At 48.0% G+C, this 18,239-nt stretch overlaps 1 protein-coding gene across 1 annotated transcript; it reads right to left on the reverse strand.

Annotated features, from left to right (window-relative positions):
• Positions 1-1,627: 1,627 nt before the first annotated feature.
• Positions 1,628-18,028, reverse strand: LOC135412424 (serine protease 55-like). The gene is made up of 5 exons (XM_064651229.1): positions 17,842-18,028; positions 16,782-16,971; positions 15,685-15,932; positions 13,359-13,498; positions 1,628-1,954 (listed from the first exon to the last, which is right to left on the reverse strand). Exons 1-5 carry the CDS (start codon positions 17,924-17,926, stop codon positions 1,646-1,648), a joined length of 972 nt encoding a protein of 323 aa, XP_064507299.1. The 5' UTR covers positions 17,927-18,028; the 3' UTR covers positions 1,628-1,645.
• Between the last annotated feature and the right edge of the window lie 211 nt (positions 18,029-18,239).

Raw genomic sequence — 18,239 nt, forward strand, 5'->3', positions numbered from 1 at the left:
TACTACTAATAGCTGTTAAAGTAATATATTCCCCTTGTTTTTAGCTCTTATTAGTCATTTTGCAAAGGGTTACAAGACCCTTATGCATCCATTAGCCAGTCAGCCATGTGAAATTAATGTGGAGCAATTTTCATAAGCATTACTCAGAACTAATAATAATTAAGCATTATTTTCTGCTCAGATAACACAGAAAATAAAGCCTGACTTTTATGCCAAGATGGGTTTGCATTAGCTTAAGGTAGATGAATTAATTCTCATTTACAAGGCTTCTCCACCAGCTAGCCAGAAAATATCAAGGTAATTAAAACCTATTTGTGAGGTTCTGTCCCATTGCACATTCACTGAGTTTTCTGATTACTGCAAATTGCAGGTGTTTTTATACAAAGTGGGACATGAAGGGGACTTTGCTGTTTGCTTCCTTCCCCATCACTTCCAAGAAAAGCAAAAGCCTCCCTGTGAGCACCAGAGCACATTTTGCAAAATGCCCTTTGCTGCAGGAGATCACTGAAGATCTGTGGAGTGAAGGACCAGCTCAGTCCCAGCTCAGGGCTGGGATGTGGAACTTTCAGAAGTGCAGGTAAAAGGCCTCTAACAGAGAAAAAAAAAGTTATTTTCTTTTGATTTAGCATTTACTTGCAAGGGATTAGTTCTGGTTTATTATAAACAAAGGGGTGTCTGAAGGCAGCATTCTCTGGACATCTCCAAAACGGTTCTGTCATCATGGAATTCTGGAATGGTTTGGGTTGGAAGGGATCTTCAAATACAATTTCTTTCCAACCCCTTGCCATGGGCAGGGACACCTTCCACTAGCCCAGGTGGCTCCAAGCCCTGTCCAACCTGGCCTTGAACACTTCCAGGGATCCAGGGGCAGCCACAGCTTCTCTGGGTAACCTGTACCAGGGCCTCACTAGCCTCATAGCCAAGAATTCCTTCCCAAGATCCCATGTAACCCTGCCCTCTGGCAGTTTAAAGCCATTCCCCCTCGTCCTGTCCCTCCAGGTCCTTATCCCAAGTCTCTCTCCAGCTCTCCTGGAGCCCCTTTAGGCCCTGGAATGCTGTTCTTCAGGCAGATACATTTTTCTCTATCGTTTTTAACACCCAACCCCAATGTTTCCCATCCAGGTAATTAAGACTGATTAGTTATACAATGCTGCATTTTCCAAGATTTCTTGCCTTTTTTCTAGGTCAAGGAGCCACTGAATTTGACAGATAGTCATGTCCCTGAGGTCTCTGAAGATGCTCTTAGCTTGGCCAAGCTGCAAGATAGAGGATACTTTAGTCCAGCCAATAATTAGCTAAAGATACATTACCCCAGAGCTGTCCTACCACCAGCTAAGCTTATGTGCAGTTAAGTAAGTGAGGATCTTTCCTAAGGTTTCAACTTTCCAAGGGGATCAACACCTTCAGATGTCACATCTCCACTTTGCATCTGAGCTTAGCAAATAACTGGGTCTGACGTGGAAAACCTGTGTTTTTCGGAGGATTATGGCCCCTCTTGTCCAAGTCCTGCCTCTGCCATTTCATTTCTCCACCCCCTGTCTTGTTGTGATGCCTCATGTTGGTGTCCGCGTCCACACCAGTGAGGTGGAGCAGGTTGGCCTCACACAGCAGAGGAAAAAGAACGAGATGGAAGTTATGACTTTTATTATGTGTTCAAAAATCTTCTCTCAAGAAAACTAATTGTTACTAAAGAGATAAATAAAAGGAAACAATGCTCAAGAAACACCAGCTGTGCCCCAGCTCTGGAACGAATGACCCTGGGACGTGCCCCGTTGTCCACACCTTCAATGAGGAAAGGTTTGCCCCTTATGGCTGTTTCATTCTCAATCCAGCCAAGGTAGCTGTAAACAGACGTTAAAATCTTGTGGTTTGGCTTTTCCTCACTGATGATTCCGACCTGGAACCACTTCATGGTGTTCCAGTAGCTGCAAACCAGAGGTCCCCCGCTGTCCACCTGTGGCAGAAGGAGGATGTTACAGCTGGATCAAACCTCAGGGCCCTCATAGCAGCTGCTTCACATAGGCTGACTGGGAAAATCAAACTCTGTCCCAGTTTTGTGAGGAGTTGGAGGAAAAAGGAAATTTGGATTCAAAATTTCACAGCTCGGTCCCGAGATGCTGTGGAATAAATAGATACAGAAGGTAAGAGGAGAACAGTCCCAAGCTCTGACTCAATGCACTGCCCTGTCCTTCCCAGGCTTTTCCACATGCTCCCGTGGTCCCAGGAGGATCCCTGAAACCTGTCAGCATGAGACAACATCCAGGAGTGAAAAGGGACATTTGCTGTGACTGCTCATTCAGTCCTTGACTTCTCTGCCAGACTGGTGCGTGTGGGTGCTGGGTACCTGCCACTGTGAATTTTGGGGGCTGGCATCCAGAAATTGGACAGGAGATGAGCAATAATCCTGACAAATCCTTCCTGAAACCAGAGGGATTTCACTGAAAGCTTGCCTGGTGATGGAAAGGCAGCCATCACTCATGCAGTGTGGGCAAGGCTTCAACTGCAGATAGCAGCCACCTCAAAGGGAGGAAGATTCTCCTGATGGCTGTTCTGTCTGGAACACCAAGAGCTCATTTAGCTATGGAATCTCTGGACACAACCCCAGGGAGAAAAGAAATCAGCAAAAAATCCACCCAGGCAGATACAGCCTTTTCTGAGGAAAGGCTGGGAGAGCTGGGGGGGTTCACCTGGAGAAGAGAAGGCTCAGGGAGACCTTAGAGCCTCTTCCAGTGCCTAAAGGGGCTCCAGGAGAGCTGGAGAGGGACTTGGGACAAGGGCCTGGAGGGACAGGACAAGGGGGAATGGTTTTAAGCTGAAGGAGTGTAGATTTGGGTTGGAGATTAGGAAAGAATTCATGACTGTGAGGGTGGGGAGGCCCTGGCACAAGTTGCCCAGAAGCAACCAGTGGCTGCCCCACCCCTGGAAGTGTCCAAGGCCAGGTTGGACAGGGCTTGGAGCAACCTGGGCTAGTGGAAGGTGTCCCTGCCCATGGCAAGGGATTGGAATGAGATGATCTTTAAGGTCCCTTCCAACCCAAACCATTCCATGTTTCTTTGTACATCTTCAGTGCTGTGCAGCCCCTGCCAAAAATAAATTTCCTTCCACTGTGGGTTTGCATCCTTTCTCCACCTTTTCTCCAGCACATATGGTGAATAAATTCAACACAAACCCATTTCCCGAGACAGCAAACTTTACTGGGAAATGTTGTCCTTCCCTGTTTGCACACTAGTGAGAGAAACATCTCTGTCATTAATGGATGAAGCCTCTTCCTCCAGCAGCCACCCTGAGCTAACACACATTAATTAACGAGCAAGGAAGGCACTGTGGTCCCTTGTGCAGCTCATCAGCACTCACTAAAGTTTATGGTTGAATTCCTACTCCACTAGATGGAGAGCCCAGGTCATTAATATTCGTTTTTTCCCTGGTTTTTTTTGGGTTTTTTTTGTTCAAAATGCATACAGAAGGGAGAAATTAAGATAAATACAGTGGGAATGTTTACAGAATCATAGAGCATTCTGAACTGGAAGGTGCCCACAAGGACCACAGAATCTTTAGGCTGGAAAAGAACTTCAAGATCATTGAGTCCAAACACAAATCGGCATTGAAACGGTGTTATTGTAGTAATAGCAGTGGTGCCTGCAGCTCAGGTGGTGCTGATAGACCCTGTTCAGACTCAGCACCTAAAGACATTTCCCAATCCTATTTCAGCCAAGAATTCGTGTGGATGACACGAGTGACCTTGCAGTGACCTTGGCTCCCGTGCGTTATCAGCGTCCTTGGCGATGGCATCCTGTTTGAATGAATGAACATCCACTCACAGCTCAATTACTGGGAATTTTGCTGCTGATTCCCTCAGGGCAGGAACAGGCCAAACTGTATTATCCTGGTAGTGAGAGGAAGGCGCTCGGAGCCTGCCACTCAAGGATGATAAATGGAGCGGGGAGAGCACGAGGCAGTGACGCAGCAGCTCACGGCCCTGCCTGCTCCTATTCCAGCTCTTCCCATCGCGGGAGGTTTTTAGCACTGGTGGAGCCCCTGCCCACCATGGGGCAGATCATTTTCAATGTCCAGTTTAGGGGCTGTTCACACTTGCAAAGGATCTTTTAAACACCAGTTAATTCCTGATGCCTCATGACTATCCTTGGGGGAAATGTCTTATTGCGTTTCGGAGACGAGAACTCCACGGCAGAAACGGGATGTGATTTGCACGAGGCAACAGCAGAGCCAGGAATCCCTATTTAAGCCATGCCTCATGCAGTTTTACTTTCAAATCAGGTCTGCTCTTCTCTCTTTGCCTCTTTAACCACGTCCATTTGGTTGGTGGGGAAAGGGGGATCACAATTTAAAACCCGGGCAGGGAGGGAGTTCGGCAATGCTGTGACAGCCCAGGCAGCAGCTGCAAATCCATTTCCCTAATCCACAAGCTCCAAGCCCCAAATCCTGCTTCAGATCCCTTTTCCATGTGGGTTGAGCTGCTCTGCTTCATGGGTGCTACTTCTAATATGCCATTTCTCTCAACTTCAGCTATTTAATGTGATGATTTTATCACAGTGTGGGCTAAATCATCCCCTCCGTGTGATAATGTCGCTCACATAATTATAGCAGGAGCCCGGATGAATCAGTAACCTGGTTTTTACAGGACTAAAGATGGAGAAAATAAACTCAGTTCTTGGACACTTCTGAATATCCCTGTATCCACCTTAAGCTCTCAGAAATGCCAGCCCAAGGTTTTCCATCCCTGTGTAGGAGAGGGTGTGGGAGGAGCAAGTTTTGGAGTGCTGGGACAATTATCTCATCTCTGTGATGCTTCCAGTGACACTAATTTAATGAACGCTCAGGTTAACGACTCTGAGAATGGAAGAATTATTAAATGCTGCTTTCAGGCTCCTGTATCCTGGTGGTGAAATACTTCTGGTCACCAACACGCAGCAGATACCTGAAAGCTCCTGCTTTTCAGTCTAAGTGCCAAGTTTCTGGATAGAAAAAAAAGAAACCAACTAAAAATAGCATCTTTGCTTCTGTTGCATGTTTTCATCTAGGAGAGGAGTGAAAAGCAACCACGACAAATCAGATCTGGTGCTGAATTCGTGCCTTAAACATGTTAATCCTCCTATTAGGAGAGGTGAGAGCAATGATGTATTCACTGACAAATAGCTCTGGGTTGTATAAAATCTGTCACTGACTAACAAGGTTCTTTGTTCACTGGAGCATAACCAAAAGTTTCATCTTTCTCCCCCTCGTTTTTGTGAGCATCAGGAGCCTCTCTGCTGACTTTAGTGGGCTTTGGATCAAAAGTGTAATCTTCTCCCTTTTATATTTGTATTCGTGTCTGCAACGCAGTGATTGATCAGAACAAACACTTTCAGCCACATAAATCTTCTGAGGTGGGAGAAGCTCCAGGGAAGGGAGAACAACTCATCTGATCCTCATTAGATGGATACACAATCCCTGCAAGTCGTTGCTGGTTTCATTTTCATGTTGGTAAGCTCTGTGTAAATTGGAGACAATCAGCATGTGAATCACAGCACTGGCCAGCAGAGCTGCCCTGGCTGCTGGAAGCAAAGGCAAACACAGGATTCTTCAATTATTTCAAGCTGTCTTTGGAGAAAGGTGGGAGGAAGGAGGCTGTGGCCATTTTAGTGTGCAGGTACCAAAAATGAACCAGGAAACACGGGGCACCTGGACCGCTTTCATACAAACCCTTTGAGATCTCAGGTGGGAGCCTTCAGCTACTTTGTCCCTCCATCCTCATGATGACAAATGGGAGATGACCACCCAAATCCATCCATGATGTCAGCAGGGCCCATTAGTAACTGAGGTGGCACAAACAGTTAAAATGCATCTGGCCAAAGCCCCGTGTGGCCCAGACTCCTGTCTCTGACTGTGATCTGCAGCAAGTGCTCAGGGAAGGGGAATGAGAAACAGCACAAGTATTTACAGAGTTGTATTTACATCACAGCGGTTAATAGCCTCAGAGAGATCTCCATCCAGGAAGTTCCCTAATTGCTTTTTGAATCCATTTATCCCTTAGGATAAATACCCACAACATCCTGGTCGGTGACTTCCATAGTTTAATTATCTGATGGATGAAAAAACACTTCCTTCTCTTTGTTTTAAATCTGCTGCCTGATAAGGCCCTCAGACACCCCTCCTTCATGTCTTTGGAGCAACAGTGACACAAGGACAGCTCTTGACTCCTTTCTGTGCTGCTCAGGAATTCGGAATTCTCTGTCACATCCCCATCAGACATCACTTTTACAAGCCTCAGAGCCTTGCTCTGTTATTCCCTGCTCTGCCAGAAGCTGTTCCATGTCCCTGTTCATCCTTCCTACTCTACTTCCCTCCTTTTCTAAAATTGCCACTCCTTTCTCAGATGGAGTGGACAAGAATCACACACAGCACACAAGGCATGGACTCACATGATTATTGCCCTGGCACCACACATCACACATTTGCTTTGCTACCTTTTCCTGTCCTAATAATTCATAATGCTCTCATTGCCTTTTTGACCTCCACAGAGCCTCAGGCTGATGTTTTTGAAGGACTATCCACAGTTACTCCAAGTTCTTATGTGGTAATAGCTAAATTAGAGCCTATTATGGCAAGTGAACAGCTGGAGTTGCTTCTCCCTGTATCCATTATTTTTCTTTATCAATAATGAGCTGCATCTGCTCTTTAACCTTCTGCATCTGTTTTAGCCTCCAGTCACTCAGAACAGTGAGTCCTGCTGCAGTCAGCTTCCACTCTGACCACTTGGAATAATGCTGTGGCCAACTTAGTCATCTCAGCATTTACCCTCCTTGAACATCACAATTCCTTGATGGATGCCAACATAACTCTCCTTGGAAGCCCTTTCTCCATCCAAATCCTTCCTCTGTGTTGACTCCCTTTCAAACTGAAGCCCTTCCACTTCATGGTGGTTCCGTTTCTCCACGAACCTTTGGTGAGAGTTTTGGAAATCTCAGCTTGTGTTAAATGGTTGGATCACCCTGTGCCACCTGCTTGGCAACTCCTTCAGAGAATTTGGATGTGCCTGTGAGTCATGGCTCTCCCTCGAAGCTGTATTGACTCATGGGAACTGAACGAGAAGTGGCTCCTCTGACTCATCACACCCATTCCCCCAATCCCAGGGCAAGCACACACTAGGATTTGGTGTCCAGCTGGCTCCAGAGGTGTTCTGCTCCCCACAGCCTCACCCACCAGGCACACAAAGTCATGCTGGACCCCAAGCAGCTTCAGTTTGAGGGACCAAAAGCTATGGCCCAGAGGAAGAAAGCAGAAGAGACATCCGACATCATCAACATCCCAGGTCCTTGCAATAGGAATTAATTTTTGACAGATGAAATTAAGGCACCACAGCCTGAATGTGCTCACTTGTCTACCCACATCATAAAATGATAGAATGATGAAAGCCCTCTAAAACCCTGGGATGCAGGAAAAGTGTTCTGGTTCTTGTGAGCTGCACATCAAAGAACACTCCAGTGCAAATTTAAGAGACTGCAAATGCAGTAACACTTTTTACTGCTTTGTTCTGGAGCTTCCCCAGGACACCTTCCTACATAAAGCAATCTATCCCTTAGGGAAAAAACTCTTCTCATGGTGGTAGTGACAGTTCAGTGATGGAAAATCCAGGAGAGGGATAGGGAATGGGTTACTCTTTTCAATAGGAGTAGAAGACACAGCCTCAAGTTCTGCCAGAGGAGGTTTAGATTGAATATTATGAAAAAAATTGTTCACTGAATGGGTGGTCAGGCATTGGAACAGGCTGCCCAGAGCAGTGGTGGAGTGACCATCCCTGCAAGTGTTCAAAAAACCTGTAGATGTGACACTTGGGGCCATGGGTTAGTGGTGGCCTGGGCAGTGCTGGGGGAGTGGTTACACTCGATGATCTCAGAGGGCTTCTCCAACCTCAGCGATTCTGTGATTCCAATATTAAGGTAAGGTACAACAAATATTAAGGTAAGGTACAAAAATTCAGTAATTTTGTATAGTTCAGAGCTGAAATGTGGTTAGTTTTGACTTCTGGCCCCAAGGAGACCTTTGTCTGATGGGCAGAAGGACTGACAACCTCAGACCTCATATGGATACTCCCCATCCCAAAGGGCTGCAGCCACACCATCACTCATCCCCCCTGTTTGGGTATTTTAAGCAGCCTGAGGGACTGCCCACACTATCCTGGTTTGTGATCTTCCCCTTGAATCCATGATAATTTACCTTTATGGACCTAATTTTCATTTGCAGACTTTTTTTCTTTAAAAGATTGCATCTTACAGGTCTTCCTTTGCAGTTTTGGAGCCACGTTAGGACCAGCAAAAGGATTCAAGAACTTGTGAAAGAGTGCAAGAGCTTTTCCAGTGTCAGGTTCCCATTGCAGTCACATTATTGGCACTGGGGTGTGGACTGAGGTGGGAGCAGTGGGATACCAGGGGGATATCCTGGAATATCTAAAATAGCACTGGATATTTAGATATAGGCAACTGTCCTGCCTTGGAACCAAGTGTCTCCAAACCAAATATCTTCAGCTTGATTTTAGTTAATGGGGAGCAATAAACACACACACACACATAGATTGATGTCATTTTAACATAGGTGGTTAAAACAGTCTCAGTGACTCACTTGCCAAAAGTGCTTTTTTTTTCTTCCTGTTGATGGAAAGATGGTTGTGTGGATGCTGATGGTTATAGAAAAGACATTTGTAATCTGGCTGAATAAATCCCACCCAGATTTGCACAATAACTACCACTATTGCTCCAGCTGTGTGGGGTGAGAGCCCTGAGCATCCCAGATGCTGTAAAGGGATTTCTCCCTTTCCAAACTGCTGATGGTACATGTGGGCAGGACATATTGCAGCTGAACAAAAGAGGTCCTTCCCTGCTTTTTCACAGAACTAAAGGAATCAAGATCCAGAGCCCCGGATGCATCCTGGCATCATTTCAGACATTTATCCGAGATGGGACAAGGGGGAACGACTTTAACCTGACAGAGGGCAGAGTTAGATGGGATATTAGGAATAAATTCTTCCTCTGAGGGTGGTGGCCCAGGTTTCCCAGAGAAGCTGTGGCTGCCCCATCCCTGGAAGTGTCCAAGGCCATGTTGGACGGGGCTTGGAGCAACCTGGGATAGTGGAAGGTGTCCCTGCCCATGGCAAGGGTGTGGGATGAGATGATCTTTAAGATCCTTTCCAATTCCAATCATTCTATGATTCCACGGCCAAAACCACCTCCTGCTACAGTCTGTGGGAGGGGGCAGATACCTGCAGCCATGAGCTGGGACCATCCCACTGCTCTTGGGGCCACACAAGGATTCCTTCCCCTGAAAGTCAGGCCAGGGACTGGGCCCCCCTTCATCTGCTGCTGACCTGAACTGCACATGAACTGTGACTCCAGCTGAACACGCTCCATCCTAATCACCACATCCAGAGCTGCCCCCACAGCCTCTCTGAAATATAATTGGGCCATTTACTGAATTTTGCCTGGGCAGGGAAGGCACTGAAGGGAGGCATTTGCTTTGTGAGTCCCTTATACTCTAATTATTGTTCAAGTTACCATTGCATCAGAGCCTGACAAAAGGTGCTTAAGAAAGCAAGGAATTAGACATCAATTGTGGTTCATGGGGTCATGGAAGAAATGTAGCACACACAAAAAATAATACATAGGCCATCTTTAGTGTCTGTTCCTTAGCACTTGTACCCCATGAACATCCATTAATGCTAATGTTTGTGACTAAATAGAACTATAAGTCAATTACAGCTCCTGTTAGTGTTAATTCACAGTCAATCTATATATTTGTCTGCAGAACTGCGAGGGAATTGGGATATAATAGATTTTGCTTTTTAAGTGAATGGATTATTTTTTTTCAAGTACAAATACTTGGGAGCTCTGCTATTCAATCTCCTTGAGTTATTATAGGAATATGGTCAGTCATCCACAAATTAGTCTTGTCTGGTACTGGCATGATGGCAGCTGGTGAAATGTCTGAGCCTTTTTATTCATGGACTTTCTATTCATGAAATGGCCTCAAGCTGTGCCAGGGGAGGTTCAGGTCGGACAGCAGGAAGAATTTCTTCATGGAAAAGGTGGACAGGCAGTGGAAGGGGCTGCCCAGGGAGGTGGTGGAGTCCCCACCCCTGGAGGTGTTCAGGAAACAACTGGACATGTCACTCAGTGCTCTGGGCTGGGTGACAAGGTGGGGGCCAGTCACAGGTTGGACTTAAGGATCTCAGAGGTCTTTTCCAACCTTAATAATTCTGTGATTCTGTGTCCTTTTGCCACAGGGGTACTAAGGCAGGGGGCAGTAGGATAAACGTTCTACATGATGCCGTGGTGGAGATACTGGTGGGATTTTAGTTATTCACATAAATCAACTTTAACCTGCAACAGGGGAAATCTGGCACACAAATGGAACACAGGGCAAACACTGAGGATATTCATGGAACCATAAATTCTTTGAATCATGGAATGGTTTGGATCAGAAGGGACCTTAGAGCTCATCTCATTCCAACCCTCCTGCCATGGGTGAGGACACCTTCCACTATCCCAGGTTGCTCCAAGCCCCGTCCAACCTGGCCTTGGACACTTCCAGGGATGGGGCAGCCACAGCTTCTCTGGGCAACCTGTGCCAGGGCCTCACCACCCTCACAGCCAAGAATTTCTTCCTAACATCTAACTCAAATCTTTTCTCTTTTTGTTCAAAACCATTCCTCCTTGTCCTGTCACTACCTGCCAGTGTAAAAAGTCGTGCTCTCCATCACAGTTCAAAGCCTTGGATCCAGATGTGGATCATGTAGACTTACCACCTCAAGTCCAGCAACTTTCCTGCCTTAGCCTGGCTCTGGACATGAACACGTGTATCCTGATACTCAGCAAAGCACAGGTTAATTGTAAGGCTTTTATGTACTCTGTGTCCAGACAGATCATGTGGCTATGCCAGGCATGGTTTCCTGGGATCACAGCTAGAGTAACAAACTCAGCCTCTCCAGGGCTTGTTCCCTGATCTGGAGTCTCTGCCTTGCCTGAGCTTCTCCTCTTTCCTAGCCTCTCCAAAATGATTACTGTGGGTGGCTCTTGATCCATGCAAAAGCTGGAGCTGTGTCTGGAAGTCATCCATGAGACAGCTGGTTGGCACAGACCAACACCATGCCCAGGGCTGCCCTGTGTCCATGACAGTGATGACTTTGTAAAGGATTTAGGCCTTTTGAAATCCGGCCTCATTCTCCTTTGACACAAACCCCGGAATCTTTACAGACAAGCAGAGCTCAATAGGTTGCAGTGTCCACAGTGCCTCACCCTCTGCCCAGGGCAAATGAATTGTCGAGCTCTGGTGCCTCAGACAAGGACACTGAGGGGCTGGAGCACATCCAGGAAAGGGAAGAGAGCTGGGGAAGGGGCTGGAGCACCAGAAGCAGCTGAGGGAGCTGGGGGGGCTCAGCCTGGAGAAAAGGAGGCTCAGGGGGGACCTTCTGGCTCTGCAACTCCCTGACAGGAGGGGGAAGCCAGGGGGGTCAGGCTCTGCTCCCAGGGAACAAGGGACAGGACAAGAAGGAATGGCTTCAAGCTGTGCCAGGGGAGGGTCAGGTTGGACAAGAATTTCAAGAATTTCTTCATGAAAAGGTGGTTAGACATTGGAAGGGGCTGCCCAGGGAGGTGGTGGAGTCCCCATCCCTGGAGGTGTTCAAAGAAGGACTGGATGTGGCACTCAGTGCTCTGGGCTGGGTGACAAGGTTGGGATTGGTCACAGCTTGGACTTGATGATCTTGGACTTGATCATCTTTCCCAACCTCAGTGATTCTGTGATTTCCTCCAGTGATCCCTGCTGCAGAATAAGCATCAGGTCCAGCCCTGGCCTCCCAGTCCATTAGCAAGTAATCTATTCATGGACAAGCCACCAAATTCCTGAACCAGCCTAGTGAGGCCAAAATGTGCTGTCCCCGACTTTAATCAGCACTTCCCAGAAAACCACCCATCAGCAAAATGCAAGTTAGCAAATTCTGATGAAAAATCATGTCACTTGTTTGTCCCCTGAAGGGCTCCACTTCCAGCCTGGGGTCTGGTTTTCTCCTGCTCTCGTTGTTTCAGGTTGTGAGACTTTCCTGCCTGGTCAAGCTCCCACAAAAAGTGTGCAGGTGCTGAATCCTGACCAATATCCCACATGCAATCCTCATGTGCTTCCATTGCTTGGAAAGCTCACATTCCTAGTTCATTTCTCAGATAACTCTGACATTATTGCTGATCAAAATAGCTCCCTCATCAGCTTTCCGAATACGGGAGATTCATTTCTCTGGGTACAAATGCTCTCACTGTTTCACCAGCATAATTCACCCACAGAACTCCAGACTGGGCTGGGAAGTGCATTCCTTAATCATGTTAATGTTATCCCATGGCAGGTTTCTTTTTAAAACTTTTGATTGAATTGAATGGAGGTGAAAGTCACAACTTGAATGGTTGCAGAGGCAGATGTTCCCTGGCTAATCAAAAAATCATTTTGCAAAGCAAACTTCTCCTTCCCTGCCCTGCTACAGGCCTGGCTTGCCATGGGTTTGCAGTCCCTGGTCCTTGCAACCACTGTCTTTGCCCTAAGGGCAGGGGATCTCTCTCTGTCCTGGGTGCTGTTTTACTTCCTTCAATGAATAATTCCTACGGGATGAAGCTTCCATACATGTGTCTGCCCATCCATCCCTCTCCAAACACATCCATACATCTAATATGGGATTGGATGGGGGTCAGAGCAACCTGGTATAGTGGGAGGTGTTTCTACCCATGGTAGGAAGGTTGAACTGAGTGGTCTTAAAGGTCCCTTCCAACCCAAACCACCCTGTGATTCTAAAATCCTTGCCCAGTGGAGCATGGAGGCTGCAGGAGAGCCTCCTACACAGGCTCTCAGAGGAGAGGTTGGAGGTTGGATGATACAAAAGATAAAGTGTTTTTGGCTTTCAGACTCTGTTTGCCATCAGATCAGAAATCCTGAGGGTAGAATATGTTCTGAGGGCACAAGTTCTGAGTCAGTTTTGCCTCACTCAGGTGTTTGTGTCAGCTGCCTGATACCAATTACTGCTCAAACTCTTTCTAATTTAGCTTTAAAAGTCTATCTTCCTCTATCAGTACCACTTTGTAGCAAGATGGGACTAATCCTGGCACCCATGGACCAACCTGCCATGTCAGCAAAGGACATTTGGATCAGAGCCAAAACCTCACCTGATAAACATTTCTAATATTCAGATTAAACACTCCTGGCCCAAACTTTTCTCCCCATTCTTTTGCTTTGACCCTCCAGGACAAACATTCCTGTTTCCTTTCAGTATGTAACCTGGTGGTGAAGCAGCACTGCCTTGCCCTGGGCTGAGGGAATGTTGGTCACTTTACCTGGCAGTTGCCTCCTTCTCCTTCCTCCACCTCAGCACACATCACGTTCTCCCGGAGCTGTGGGATCTGCTTCAGGCACTGCTCCCTGCTGATGAGCTTCACCCGCGCTTTCTGCAGCACGTGGGATGCTGGCACAGCATCTGCTCCAGAAAGTGGGAAGAGAACCATTAGCAAACCTGCAGAGCAGCTGGAGGCCTGCCCTGGGACTGATCTCAGCTGAATTTGGAAAGCATCTCAGGGCAAGGGAGTCTCAGGACGCAACCACAGGGTCTTGGGGTCACAGGGGCTTCCAGGGGCTCTCCAAATGTCAGCAAGGATGAGTTTGTGCTCTTGGCTTTCTTATAGGACTGCAGAATGGTTTGAGTTGGAAGGAGCTTAAAGTTCATCCAGTTCCACCCCCTGCCATGGGCAGGGACACCTTCCACTAGCCCAGGTTGCTCCAAGCCTTGTTCAACCTGGCCTTGAACAATTCCAGGGGCGGGGCAGACACAGCTTTTCTGGGCAACCTGTGCCAGGGCCTCCCCACCCTCACAGGGACGAGTTTCTTCCTAATGTCCCATCTAAATTACCCTCCTTAGGCTTAAAGCCATTCTCCCATGTCCCATTGCTCCAGGCCCTTGTCCCAAGTCCCTCTCCAGCTCTCTTGGAGCCCCTTTAGGCACTGGAAGGGACTCTGAGGTCTCCGTGGAGCTTTTTCTTCTCCAGGCTGAATAATCCCAGTTCTCAGGGATTATTCAGTACTCTTGTGTCTCCAGAGCAGAGGTGCTCCATCTCCTTGGAGATGCCTACAGCAAAGGATTGTCATCTGTGGGCACTTCCATGGAATGCCCCCATCTTAGCTGGAAAGTCACCTGACAATCTTCTGTGTCTTAGATCTTACCACTGAGTCACAGTTTCCTGAATGTGCTGGGAGGATTTAGCTCAGTAAAATACAGGAGTGAGTTTCTAATGATCTGAAGGTCTCTGCTTTATCCTTCAGACTCAGGTTCGCTTTAGAGATAAATGTAGGTGAAATTAGTGGGTTTTCCAAGTAGCCCACTGGCATATTTTCAGTCTTTTGGTCACCCTCCAAACCATCCCATGATCCTGTACCGCTTGCTGTGGCCTCATCGCACCATCACAACATCACACATCCCTCTCATCAGGGGTGTGCCAGGGCTGAGCACATCGGCAGCAGTTTTTGGATAACAGAATCAGTGTCAGCTGAGCCCACACAGCAGCAAGAGGCCGATCTCTGGAGCTGCACTATGAATTTTGCAAAGAGATGAGCTAAAGAGAAATCCTGCCACGCCTCAGAGGGACTCTGAACAGCCACTGCATTTCTGTTCCTAAGAACATGTTACCTTGGTGAAACGGGAGAGTTTCACAGCTATGACACAGTGTTTGTATTACTGTTACATGAGCAAAATGAAGCCTAGGAAGGAAAATGCAGTTTCAGAGGGGAGATAGCAGCCCTTTGTAGCAGAATAGTGAGGATGAAATGGGACATTCACTCTACATCCTAGGAAGGATTGCTGAATCCAAAGGCACCGCCCTGCCCACGATGTCCTGATTAATTCTTTTCACTAATGAAATAGCTCACTCACTATTTAGTGACATTTGTTCAGGATAGGCATTTTGGGTCACAGTCAGTGCTGGAACTACTTTCATTAGGGCTTAAACAACAGCAATTAGCAACAGCAATCTGCTGTTCTAAATGAGTGGAAAAAAAGGGGTGGCCAACACCAGAGTCAATCTGGCTCGTGGAGGCATTAAGCCAAAGACAACCCTAGACCTTAATTTCCCTTGTTCTAGACCACTTTAGACCCAGCCTAACTGGATGAATCATAGAATATCCTGAGCTGGAAGTGACCCACAAGGATCCTACAAGGTGGGAAGTGTTCAAGGCCAGGTTGGAGGGGCTCGGAGCAACCTAGGATAGTGAAAGGTGTCCCTGCCCATGGCAGGAGGTTGGAACGAGATGAGCTTTAGGGTCCCAAACCATTCTGTGATTCTATGATTCTTCTTAACCCTCTTTGTCTTAATTTGGGTGCCAAAAAAATGGGTCCAAAGTTTGGGCTCCTGCAGACCAAAGGTGGCTCTAAGGTTTCAGCTTGAACGCACACTCTCAGAGCACCCGACTTTGCTCTGGGGGTCAGTAGGTGACTGCTTCTTGCACTGAACAGAGAATTGGTGGGTATGTAGGAGCTGTGAGGGTCTGGAAGTGCTAACCAGGGGAGTAGGGCGTGGAAGTTAGTGTGGATAACCCCTCCTGGGAGAGAACATCTCCTTGAAATGGCTCAAACCCCTCCTCCATTAGCAAAACCACCTCCTGACAGAGCCTCACCTGCACTTGTGTTCTCCCAGCCAGCAGCCCAGCAGTGCTGCCAGGTATGGATGTCACACATGAAGGGCAGGCAGATGGGAATTTTCTCCTTGCTGAACTCGATGGGAGAGCTGAGCAGGATCAGGGCTATGTCATTTGCCATGCTCGTGGTGTTGAAGTTCTCGTGGAGGATCAAGCTGTCCGGTTTGTGTTCTTCCAGCGGGACACTGAGGTTGATTCCTCCCACTACAACCGTGAGATCTGGTGGCCTTATAAACAAAATAGCAGTGGAGACATAGTAAACATGAAGGATTTGGGTCCTAAAGGTGGGTGTCTCTTCCCCCTGAGCAGGGTAGAGGGATGGCCAGCAAATGGCACAGGTAGTTCACCCATAAATGCCATGGAAATCTACCCTCACTTCCAGGCAAAGATGATTTCCAGAGGTAGAATGTGAGTGCAACCAGGATATAAATAACCCAGTCACCAACAAACAGATGGAATGGGCTGGATCTTTTGGATCACTGTGCCCTGGGCTGGCTGGTCAGGCCACACTGCCCTCACCCAGCTACTCCAGCCTGTGGTGCCACAGGTCCTTTGTCACCGAGCAGTCTCAGCTCTTGGACCTGCCAAATTTTGGAGGAGGCTCACAGAGAGCTGGACTCCACCCCTGGGCATTGCATGGGGTGAATTTATCCAGAAATTGTTGGTTTAAAATCAGAGTCTCCATGAGGTAAAGGTGTTTTCTATGAGAAAGCAAAGATAATTTGGGGATTAGAGTAAGATGGAATGGAATGGAATATGTCACTTTTTACAAGGTGCCACAGCATTTGTAGATGAACAGGAAATGCTTGGGGCCCCCAGAATATCATCATGGGTATGATGACACAAGGCTGCTCAGACCATTCCTGAAAGTATTCCCTTTCTGCTCCTCATGGCTTCTCCACATTTATGTGTTCAAAAATGGGCCTGTTTTCCCCAAAGGAGAAAATTCCCATTTTAAGGGCTCAGTCACATATATATTGTGTTTGACCCCAAGAACATCCATATCCTACACCCACAAGGAGGAGTGTTACCACCCCATTGGGCCTGGGCTGTCCTCCCTTCCCTGGAGTACTCACAGCTCTTTGGCAAAGCAATGGGCAGCAGTTAAAATCCACAGTGCACTGATAATGGTGCCTCCACAGATGTGCTTCCTGTGGCTCTGGATGCTCACGTGCCACGGGAACTCTCCCAGCTGCACAGATCTCCCTGTCCCGATCCTCTTGCCAGTCTCCAGGAAGGACTCAAAGGATGGTCGGAGGCCACACTCTGGGGACAAAATGAGACATGTGGGACATGTCCAAGAGTGCCACTGCCTGTGCAGCTCAGCTGGAGGGGCAGGACAGCATGCAGAGCACTGGTCTATAATATGTATGAAATCATGGAATGGTTTGTGTTGGAAGGAACCTTAAAAACCATCTCATTCCACCCCCTGTCATATCCCTGCAGGGACACCTTCCACTATCCCAGGTTACTCCAAGCCCTGTCCAACTTGGCCTTGGACATTTTCAGAGATGGGGCAGCCATAGTTTCTCTGGGCAACCTGTGCCAGGGCCTCACCACCCCCACAGCCAGGAATTCTTTCCCAATATCCTATCTAATCCTTCCCTCTGGCAATGAGAAGCCATTCTCCCTGGTCCTGTCCCTCCAGGCCCTTGTCCCCAGTCCCTCTCCAGCTCTCCTGGAGCCCCTTTAGGCACTGGAAGGGGCTCCAAGGTCTCCCTGGAGCCTTCTCTTCTCCAGGTGAACCCCCCCAGGTCTCCCAGCCTGGCTCCAGAGCAGAGGGGCTCCAGTCCTTGGAGCATCTCCGTGGCCTCCTCTGGACTCACTCCAGCAGCTCCACATCCTTCTGCTGTTGGCTCCCAGACCTGGATGCAGCTCTGCAGGTGGGGTCTCACAAGGGTGGAGGCTGAGAATCCCCTCCCTTGACCTGCTCCATGATCTGTACACCTGATCCTGATGTCCCTGTCCCCTCCCCAAACCTGCACTCTGCCAACCACTGCCCCAGCACTTTGGGGGTGGGCAGGACCCCCCCATAAGCAGTCTGGATAAAATCCTTGTTTAGGGAGTGGAAGGTTCAGCATCAGGCTGAACAAGGCCACGAGGTCCAAGGAGCAATCCCAGGCCTGTTTCACTCACCCACGTGTGAATATCCCGCACGGCCACCGGCAGCAGCAGCGCTGCCGATCAGAGAAGTTAAACAGGAGATGACAAGAAGCAGCATTTCAATCCATCTTGGAACAACACTGTTCCCCAAGATTCAGAGCAGTGATGCCTCTGCAGACACCTCAGAAGCGTCTGCATTCCATGTCAACACAGCTCCCTGCCAGGGTGTGACATCACAGCATCCCCTGTTCCAGTTGATGGGGAGATTGGATGCCATCCTTCCTAAGGCCAAAAGGCATCAGTGGTCCCTGAGGGAAAGCTCAGTGATTTCCAGGTTTGCAATTTCGTTTAGCTCTAGAAGGGACAGGGCAGCTGGAATTTCTTCCCAATATCCCATCTAACCCTGCCCTCTGGCAGTGGAAAACCATTCC

This window comes from Pseudopipra pipra, chromosome 3 (assembly GCF_036250125.1).
Source record: "Pseudopipra pipra isolate bDixPip1 chromosome 3, bDixPip1.hap1, whole genome shotgun sequence".
NCBI classification, from domain to species: domain Eukaryota; kingdom Metazoa; phylum Chordata; class Aves; order Passeriformes; family Pipridae; genus Pseudopipra; species Pseudopipra pipra.